This window comes from Xiphophorus hellerii, chromosome 21, assembly GCF_003331165.1.
Source record: "Xiphophorus hellerii strain 12219 chromosome 21, Xiphophorus_hellerii-4.1, whole genome shotgun sequence".
NCBI classification, from domain to species: Eukaryota; Metazoa; Chordata; class Actinopteri; order Cyprinodontiformes; family Poeciliidae; genus Xiphophorus; species Xiphophorus hellerii.
This window is the reverse complement of record NC_045692.1, coordinates 6,747,389-6,757,620: the sequence shown is the minus strand read 5'-3', so window position 1 is coordinate 6,757,620 and position 10,232 is coordinate 6,747,389. Positions and strand designations below refer to the sequence as shown.

Sequence of the window (10,232 nt, the reverse complement as noted above, 5' to 3'; positions counted from 1 at the left end):
TCACCTTTATTCTGAATGTTGTTTAGTTCTTTGTTATTCTGACAAATTAGACATTTTATTTTTTCTGTTCTTAATTTTCACATTTTAAAGATTCTGTCCATGGCCGTATTTTTTCCATTAACAAATGTACCCTTAAAATTAAAACAGAACCAGATGTTGACATAATTTCCATTGCTAAACCTAACAAAATACAATAAATAAGTACACACAGATTTATTGTATTTGATGGCCGATCGATCGCCACACCTCTAATTTGTTTTTATCATATTTTATGTGTTTACGGTTTATGTAAGGAATATTAAGAGAAGCCACTCCAAAGCATGATACTGCCACCACCATCTTTTATTGTGGCTACAGTGTTGTTTCAGTGAAGTGCAGATACGCAACATGAGAAAAATGACAAGAAGATCCTGATAGAACAGCTGAACATTATTTCAGTTTGATTGATACATTTTACAATATATGAAACATTTGTGAAAGGATTCACAAGAACCTATTTTAACATGAGTTTGTAGAAACTTAAGAGACACGACACATACATGTAATATAAATAAGTGTTAATTAACATGCTTGTTACACATAACAGAAGACCCAGTTTATCTTTTGCAATATTAACTACCAACCGGAGTTCGACTAACAAAAAAACAAACAAAAAAACCCCAAATCTAACCATCATTGGCAAAAAGCAATATTTGGCAGATTATTAGGTTTTCAGTGCCATGTCTTTATCTACATTCTGATTATATATTTGACCACATGGATGGACCTTTACTGCCCTCTATATGATTTATAAATAAAGATTTACTGCATTAAATCCAAGCTTTCATCTTGCAGACTCAAATTTCACTCGGGGCAGCAGTAGCGTCCAGCAAAGAGAACGGTCAGGGTGGGGTTATGGCGGATGAAGAAGAGGAAGGGGTGATCTGCAATGAAGGTTGGTGGTGTATCAAACAAAGAATATGATTTTGTATCAGTAGCAGCTCCAGCTTCCGTTCCCTCCTCGTTCACGTCCACAAAAGCTTTGTGGGAGACATTGGACAGATAGAGCTCCTTGTTGCCAGACATACCTGTAACAGGTAAGGAAAGACATATTACATGGTTGCAAACCACAAAAAACAAAAACAAAACTAAAACAGCTGGTTGTTCTGACAGTCAACCAAACAACATCTGAAACGTCTCAGTCTCCTTCCACATGTCTCACCAGAGAAGTCACACTTTGACTGTTCAAAAGCGTCCACCATGCCCATGCTGCTCAGGACTTCATTCAGGTCATACGTCTCCTCCAGCTTGAATCGAGGAATCTTCACCTCGACCTTACGGCGTTTCATCTTGTTTGGATGAGTCCACTTAGTAAATTTCTCGTAGGTCAAACGTTTTTCCAGCTGGATGGACAATATATGAATCATCAGATGTGTCAAATTGAAGATAGAGATGAATTAACCTGTGAGACTGAGAGAGTCCTACCTTCTCCAGACCTGTTGTATCGTCCTCTATGTCTTTAGGTAAAATGATGAGCATGCTCAGTTCCTTCCCTTTGTAAGGCATCTCCAGGATCTGTCCAGCAGAAACATTTCAGACATTACAGCAAAGAAAAACACTTAATACATTAGATGCTAAAATCGCTGCCGGTTTGATGAGCTTGTTGATGTTCAAAATACCTGATTGAACATTTGATTCATTACCTGACAGTTGACTTCACGAATGACCGTGATGGGGAAATAGTTTTCTTGATTCATCAGCTGCACTGGTTTAGTTGTGTTCTGAAGACAAAAAGGAGAAGTATTTAGAATTGAAGCATTTCAGGGGCAGGTTAGGTTAATAAAAAAATTTAAAAAAAACACACAAAAAGACCCCCCGCTATTTTACAAAACAATAATAGACCAAAAAAGAAATGGGCTGAAGCCGAGGCTTATCCTTGCCTATCCCATTCATAGACTGTTTCTGATCAGCTGCCCCAGCAACTTATTCCACAAACTCCATCACAGCTAAATTAGTAGAGCAGTGGATTCTGAAGCCAAATTATAATTTAATCATTCTGCTTTCTTTCCTTCTACACATTCAGGTAATTTTACTTTATATTAGAAGGCTTTATCATATAAAACACACAAAATATTTAAAGTACATACAAACCAAGTTGCCTTAAAAGAGAAGCAAATATTTATCTTATTCATTCTAACCCTGCTTTCTGGCTAAAATTGTTCATGTTCTCTGTCACCTTGTTGAGTCTGAACTGAGCCTCATGAGTGGAACTTCGTTCAAATGGTTCACTCCAGCTTCCAATGAAGTACAAAGCATTGACCAGAACCAGCCTGGTCATGCTGTCCACTCCGTCCTCATGTACCATATCCTTGATTTTACCTGGTGACAACATGGAGGCAACTTGGATCAGAACCAACACCAGAGAGACTGAAGCTTTTAACAAACTAACAAACATGAACTAGTTGGGGTCATGTGATGAACTGATGGTGTGTGTGTCAGTGTGTGTGATCCACCTTGTGTCTGTTCCTCCACCCAGTTGTTGATCTTGACCCTGGCTTCCTCACTGCTGGTTCTGAAGTCCACAGCCTCCAACTCTGAGTCGTAGTGAGTTTTTGTTTGGGTTAAAAACTCCTGGAAGAACAAACGGCATCATTATCATAGAATAATTCCCACTCATACTCACAGAAATGTCTGCCAAATGGTAGATACCCTATACTTGTATGGCGCTTTATCAAGACTTAAAATCACTTTACACTACATTCAGTCATTCACCTATTTACACACTACTGTAATTCCAGGACCAATTCCTACCGCTGTTGCCACAGCAACACATCCTCACCTGCAGAAAGCCGTAGGACTTCTCTCCATACAGTCTGTTGGCAACACTGAGGACAAATGGAGATCTTGGCTTATTCATCTCAGTCATCATTTTACCAAACAGTGTGGACATCATCCTGACAATCCTGGATTCCCAAGCACTGTGGAGATAGAAGACTGGAGCTGTTACACAGAGGCGCAATCAAGGAAAGAAAAACTCAGTACAGAAGATTTGAAACATTTGTTATATGCAGAGTAGGAGATCCAAGAAGGCAGGATGAAGAAACGCCGTACAGTATACTTCAGTTAAGAAGGATACATTCATGTCCATCTCAGTTTTACATTTAAAACGGACACACAGGAGTTTAATGCCGACTACCTCTGCTATCTGAGTGGCTGTGTCTCCTCTGGCTCCCAGCATCACCATAGCCAGAGCCGAAGAGATGCTGAAAGGAGAGAAGAAGATGTTTGCAGTCTTCTTGTCCTCACTCAGCTTTCTGAGCAGAGCCAGAGAGAAGTTGGTGTTGGCCTTGGAGAGAAGGCTGGAGGATCCTGTTGTGTCTGATATGAATAAAGGAGATCAGGTGTGTCATCATTATTTATGCTGATCAATTTGTACCAGTAAGTTGTGTCATCAAAATTTGCAGACAATACATATAAACAACTGTAGCAGATATTAACTCTTCATCCAAAGGTTCATTTGGCTGTTACCTAGAAAATAAATGTATTTTATGTCCTTATGTACACATTATATCGACCACAGAGAGGTTCCCATTGCATGATCACACACGTCATAGACAGTCATAGAACATCTGATGAGCAGATGAACATATATCTGCAGAAAGTCGTTCTTTGGATGCTGCAGGATTTTTTAATTGAGAGGAAGCCGCTGCCGTTAATACTAATATTTAGTAGAAGTTCTTATGTTTATCTGAAAATGCAGGACTGTAAAAATAAAATGAAGCAAAAAAAACTTAACCCCTCAAATTTCCCTAATGCCTTACAAAAGGTATTCACGGTTCTTTATGCCACACTTACACACTTTAGTGTAGGGGAGCTCAAGTCCAGTCCTTGAAAGCTACCAGCCTGCAACTTTCAGATGCTTCCCTCCTTCAACACACCTGAACCAAATGAATGGCTCATAAGCAGGTCCGTTCAGAGCTGATCCTGGTCTGTTGGAGTAAAGATGCATCTAAAAGTTGCAGGACGGCAGCTCTTGAGGACTGGACTTGAGCACCCTTGCTTTAAAGACAACCAAGTAAACATGATTGCATACGTTTTTGTTTAATGTTTAATTCAAATTCAATTTAAAAACAGCAAACAGGCTAAGGTCTATAAATGTTCTACGTTTGCAAGTAGAAAATAAAGCCGTATTTCTGTGCTGGGGCTAAGCCCCCAGAGTTTCTGGATCCTAACAACACTCCTGCACCTCCAGATACTCGAAATGGATCCCTGTTCTCTTCTGTTTATTAAAGGTCTAATCATCACTGTAGACCTTTGAACCTTGAGCAAAACATAAAGCAAACATAAGTATACTTGCCTCTTGTTTTCCCACCGTCCACATCTTTGTTGGAGTGTCTCTCTGACTTTCTGGAGAGTCTGTTCCAAAGCGACTTCATCCTGCTGCTCTTACTTGTTCAGTGCTCCCTAAAACTGGGTTCAGACTCTGGTTGCCTCGACAAATATGGTAAACTATTTGCTCTGTGCAAAAAGTGGGTGTTTCCAGACTCTTCCTTCATCCTCCTACAAAATACATAAATGAAACCTGAACTGCTGATTGTATTTGTAGTGTTGTAGCGTTATTTCAAATGACAAAAAAGAGAAAAAACCAGAAAAAAAGTACTTTCATTTGTAATGAAAGTACAAATGAAAGTACTTTGTACTTTATCGTCATATTATCTTCATGACGATAATATTGAATTACATGATGATGGTTTTTCGGGGGGGTCCAGATGGGAAGTGTGAGGAATTCACTCGAGGGCCGCCTGCATCCAACTCTTCAAGAATCATCATTAAGCTTGATGGACAGGTTGTCGTCCTGCTTTTTTTAGTTTTCAAACTCCAAATTATAATTGAATAAAACTTTAGTGTGATGTGTAACGCCAAAGAAAGAATATGAGAAGGGGTAAAAAAAAAGTTAGCCTTTTTTTTTTTCATTGCCCATTACTGTTACTGTATAAACAAACAGTCATTGTTCCAGGCAGCATGAATCCCGGCCAACTTCCCGTTTTCACGATGACGCGCTCAGGACATCCTAGTTTGTTTTTTCTTTCTTTCTTTCTATTTTTTAAACCTTTTTATTAGTTTTGTGTTTTCACAAGCAGAGAAAAGGACAGGAAATTGTGCACTGTGCTGCCTATCACCTTACATGAGTAGATTATAGGAAAGAGAAACAGAAACAAACAACAACCACAAAATTGCCTCCGTACAATGTCACATTCATGTCAAATCACGTCTTCCGTGGTCACCAAACATTTACAGACATATTGAAAGCCTGACAGCAACGCAATCATAGCTAGCCGAGTGATAAAAGAAAGAAGAAAAATGCTTAGTACATCAAAAGGAGGATGTTCTTTTGTTAAGACCTGGTGAGACTTTTCACTTTATAGGATCCTGACCTCTCATCACAAGTTGCATCAACTCTTTAGGTAAATAGCCAAGCACAGGAGACCGCATATCAATGAAATGTTTCTCATTACCCTTAACTGCACTAATCCTTTCATGAGGGAGGACCCTAACTACTTCTCTATACCATTCTGTGATAGTTGCTGGTTTGGCCTGTAGTTTTCTGATGAAGTCCAGGTCAGGCTGTGGCTGGCCTGCAGTTCAATCGTCTCTAAAGCGGCTGGGTGTCATCCAGCAGAGCACCTAGAATACTGGAGCGGTCAACACTTCACCACTGTGTGCTACTCAAGTAGACAGGAGAGCGTTATACTATTACAATCTAAATTTTAATAAACTTCTGTTGCTCGTATCATAAGCAGATCTAATCAGGAATTCACCAGAAACATGACGTCTTGTCAGGGAAAATGAGTCATTTTTTGGGTCGGTCGCGAATGATTTGGCTCTTACAGTCGGCTCTCTGAAGTGAACGACGGGGACCGGCTCTTCCCGTATAATGAAGAGCCGTTCTTCATTATCAGGGGACAAACAGCGGAACAGCAAACACATCACATGAGAGGTGGAGGCAGAGAGTAGAAGAGAGAGAAAGTCGCCTCCCCATTTTTCCCCTCACTTTTTCCTGCTTAGCTCTCACTCTGTTATTGGCTGCGCGCTGAATGGAGTCTGCTCGCGGCAGAACTTTGTTTTCAGGTGAGTTCATCTCCTCAGCAAAACCCCACGCGCGCTTCGTCGGGAGCCGAGCCACGAGAGCCGGCTCTCTGAAAAGAGCCGAAATTCCCACGATTACGGGACAGCCTAGTCAGAATGACGTCACTTCACAGCAGCTGTCGGAGCAGCGAGCCGCTGAGTCTGAGCTGAGTTTTGGGCGTGTTTGTATTCGAGCTGCAGCAGCAATAATGTTCAACTCTGTTTGTCGTTTTCCCTCCAATGATGCGAACGAGGAAGAAACGTCGGTCGGAGAAAAAGGCACGTAAACAAAACTGTTCTGTTCGTCTTGCGTCTGGAAGCAAAACAAGGGAAAGGACGGTCCTCAGAGTTTGTGTACAGACAGGCAGTTTGAACCGGGATGGAGTCCCAGGATGGGTCGAGTGGAACAACCGCGACACTTCCTCTGATGGACCCCACGAGAGAGTTTGAACTAAACATGTAGAGAGCATTGGTCATTGCAGTTAAACTTATACAAAAGCTTGGCTGATGGGAAGCTGGTGTGTAAAACGTGTCCATAGCATCTATTAGAAAGATATGATTATTGATAGAACCATAATTGTTATATAATTTAAGAGGTTAAACATTTATGTTTTTAAGCAATGACCTGTTCAAGGTTTCTAACGAGAACGAAACAGAGCAGCACTACTATGAATGTAGGCTTAAGGTTGCATCTGATTGGGGCAAGTTAAAGTTGCTAAGAAAATGTTTTTACTTCCTTCTTTTTAGAAACAATGGCCGCCTCCATTCCTCTCTCCGAGCCCAACCCCACCTTCTCTCTGGCTCTGCTCAGAAAGCTGAGTGAGGACAAGAAGACTGCAAACATCTTCTTCTCTCCTTTCAGCATCTCTTCAGCTCTGGCTATGGTGATGCTGGGAGCCAGAGGAGACACAGCCACTCAGATATCAGAGGTGATGCTACACATCGAACAAGACACGGCTGAACGGAGAATGTGGTGGGACACAACTGGAATAATGTCAAACATTTTGTCCGCAGTGCTTGAAAATCCAGGATTGTCAGGATGATGTCCACACTCTGTTTGCCAAACTGCTGAGTGAGATCAACAAACCAGCATCTCAATTTGCTCTCAGTGTTGCCAACAGACTGTATGGAGAGAAATCCTACAACTTTCTGCAGGTAAACTGGTGTTAGTGGACATTTTCATGAGCACTTAGACCATAGATAGGGAATGTTTCCAGGATGAATTCAATGATGCTGTTTGTTCTTCCAGGAGTTTTTAACCCAAACAAAAACTCACTACGACTCAGAGTTGGAGGCTGTGGACTTCAGAACCAGCAGTGAGGAAGCCAGGGTCCAGATCAACAACTGGGTGGAGGAACAGACACAAGGTGGATCACACACACTGACACACACACCATCAGTTCATCACATGACCTCAACTAGTTTGCACAATACTGACGATGAACTCTAAGGATCAAGAGCTCCATCTAGTGGAACAGTGTGTTATTGTCATTCTGCTAAAAGCTTCAGTCTCTCTGGTGTTGGTTCTGATCCAAGTTGCCTCCATGTTGTCACCAGGTAAAATCAAGGATATTGTGGCTGAGGACGGAGTGGACGACATGACCAGGCTGGTTCTGGTCAATGCCATCTACTTTAAAGCTGCCTGGGATGAACAATTCTTTAAATTTGATACTGCAGATGATCAGTTTAGACTCAACAAGGTGACAGAACATAAACAGTTTCTTACAGCAAGCTGGGTTTGAATTCATTAAAGAAACATTTGCTTCTCTTTTAGTTAGCTAGCCTTGTTTTGGTCTCTATGTTGTTTATACCACTGTACATATTTTGCATTTGCCATAAAAATGCAAAGAAATGGCTGCAGGACGTCATTTTTCTGATATAAATAGGAAGACAGTATTGAAAATGAAACTGATTACAATTACAAGCTTGAACACTTACTTTGCTATTCACAATTACATACATTTTGCATTTGCATATAAACTTCTCCATTAGCACACTAATACAAACCTGCACAAGAACATTAGTTGTTGTTTTTTTTATTATTATTTAAAATGTATTTATTTTGCAAACGACTGTCTTAAGTAGTTTAAAAAAATGCTTTATGTGTCTTTAACTGTCTTCAGAACACAACAAAACCAGTAAAGATGATGTTTCAGGAAGAAGATTTCCCCTTCACCGTCATTGATGAAGTCAACTGTCAGGTAATGAATCACATGGTTATCAGTCAGGTATTATAGTCAGCAATAGATTCATCAGATTTCAGGTAAATATTGACTGTGATTCCTGTACATATTAAGTGTTTTTCTTTGCTGTAACGTCTGAAATGTTTCTGCTGGACAGATCCTGGAGATGCCTTACAAAGGGAAGGAACTGAGCATGCTCATCATTTTACCGAAAGACATAGAGGACGATACAACAGGTCTGGAGAAGGTAGGACTCTCTCAGTCTCACAGATGAATTCATCTCTGTCGTCACCTTGACGCATCTGATTATTGATATATTGTCCAACCAGCTGGAGAAACTTCTGACCTATGAGAAATTCATGGAGTGGACTCATCCAGACAAGATGGAATGCTGTAAGGTCCAGGTGAAGCTTCCTCGATTCAAGCTGGAGGAGACGTATGACCTGATTGAAGTCCTGAGCAGCATGGGCATGGTGGACGCTTTTGACCAGACAAAGTGTGACTTCTCTGGTGAGACATGTGGAAGGAGACTGAGACGTTTGAGATGTTGTTTGGTTGAATGTCAGAACAACCAGCTGTGCTCAGATGCTGCAGTGATGACCTTTGACATATGTCAGATCCAGGCAACAGTTTATTGATCCGTCCTCTCTGGAGGAAAACTAGAAATGACATGAAATAAGGAGGAAGATGCAGTCACATAACCAAACTCTTATTAATGAAAACTGATATTTATTTTAATCATATGTTATGTATTGACCTTCATCGGTAACCTCTGGATCTATCGGCAGCGCTTTCACCTTTTTGGAAGAAGCGGACGCAATCTTAATAAACATGGGATAAAGCTGCTCACTGCAAATCTTTTTCACTTTATCAACAAGGACAGCAACGTGATCATCGCTTCAGAAGAACAGGCTCCAGGATTTCTGACTAGGAAGAAACCTTATCAGGAACAAAAACAAGCTGATACGACATCGACTGAAGACAGAGCGACTGGTTCCCTTCCTCCTTCTCCCCTCCCTCTCTGCTCACCCACTCATTCACAGGATTCACAAGATACACATGAAGAAATGTCTTCTGGACCGGAGTTTCTTAAATTTACAGATGGAATGAATCAACAGGTTGTACTTGGGACGTCTCTCCTTAGCGCTCACGCAGCAGACCTCACTTCATTTAAGCCACCTGACTCTAACTTCCCAGAGGATCCATCACTCTGCGTTTCTGAGGTCTGAGGCCGGGGTCCAGATTTTATCTTTACACCCTTCTTGCTCCAGAATGTGTCTGGCCCCCCAGCACTGCAGAACAGGACATTACCTGTCCGGATAACTACAAGAAAATTTACAAGAAACAGAAACATAAAATACAGGGGACATAATTCAAACATCAGAATGTTCCCCTGCCTAAAGGAACCTCAGACTGAAGAACTCTTGGCCCCCAAGTCACTTAAACTCGCTCTTTTAAATACAAGATCTCTTTGTGCTAAAGCTCTATTAATTAATGATTTCATCACTGAGCATAATATCGATGTTATGTTTCTGACAGAAACATGGTTGAATGGCAATAATGAATCGATCGCACTAATTGAATCTGCGCCTCCTAACTACAATTTCTTCAGTGAGAATAGAAAACATAAAAAAGGAGGAGGCGTGGCTTCAATATTTAAGAATATAATAAATAGTAGTAAAATCTCTTTGGGTCACTTCACCTCTTTTGAGTATCTTGGAATTGAGGTTAAAGGCCACAAACGAACTTTGACAGTAACTTTATACAAAACTCCAACTTTTGTGGAAAATTTCTTTACTGACTTGAATGAACTTCTATCTCTCATATGTATTGATTATGATTGTTTAATAATTGTCGGTGATTTCAACATTCATGTTGACAACCTCCAAGACAGAGGGGCAAAAAAGCTCGCTAATATTTTAGAGACTTTTGGTCTAACACAAC

At 40.7% G+C, this 10,232-nt stretch overlaps 1 protein-coding gene and 1 pseudogene across 3 annotated transcripts in view; one reads left to right on the top strand and one right to left on the bottom strand.

Moving 5' to 3' along the window:
* Positions 1 to 321: 321 nt before the first annotated feature.
* On the bottom strand, positions 322 to 4,415 carry LOC116712254 (leukocyte elastase inhibitor-like; annotated as a pseudogene).
* A 1,806-nt stretch (positions 4,416 to 6,221) lies between these two features.
* Positions 6,222 to 10,232, top strand: part of LOC116712222 (leukocyte elastase inhibitor-like) — a 41,093-nt gene continuing 37,082 nt past the window's right edge. Inside the window, exons 1-8 of one of the 3 annotated variants that reach the window (XM_032552103.1) lie at positions 6,222 to 6,384; positions 6,853 to 7,034; positions 7,120 to 7,260; positions 7,355 to 7,472; positions 7,663 to 7,805; positions 8,229 to 8,306; positions 8,446 to 8,535; positions 8,618 to 8,798. In XM_032552103.1, coding sequence (XP_032407994.1) covers positions 6,315 to 6,384; positions 6,853 to 7,034; positions 7,120 to 7,260; positions 7,355 to 7,472; positions 7,663 to 7,805; positions 8,229 to 8,306; positions 8,446 to 8,535; positions 8,618 to 8,798 — 1,003 coding nt within the window. In that variant the 5' untranslated portion in view covers positions 6,222 to 6,314. The remainder of the gene's footprint in view (positions 6,385 to 6,852; positions 7,035 to 7,119; positions 7,261 to 7,354; positions 7,473 to 7,662; positions 7,806 to 8,228; positions 8,307 to 8,445; positions 8,536 to 8,617; positions 8,799 to 10,232) is intronic. The other 2 variants (XM_032552105.1, XM_032552104.1) reach the window with 2 other exon arrangements.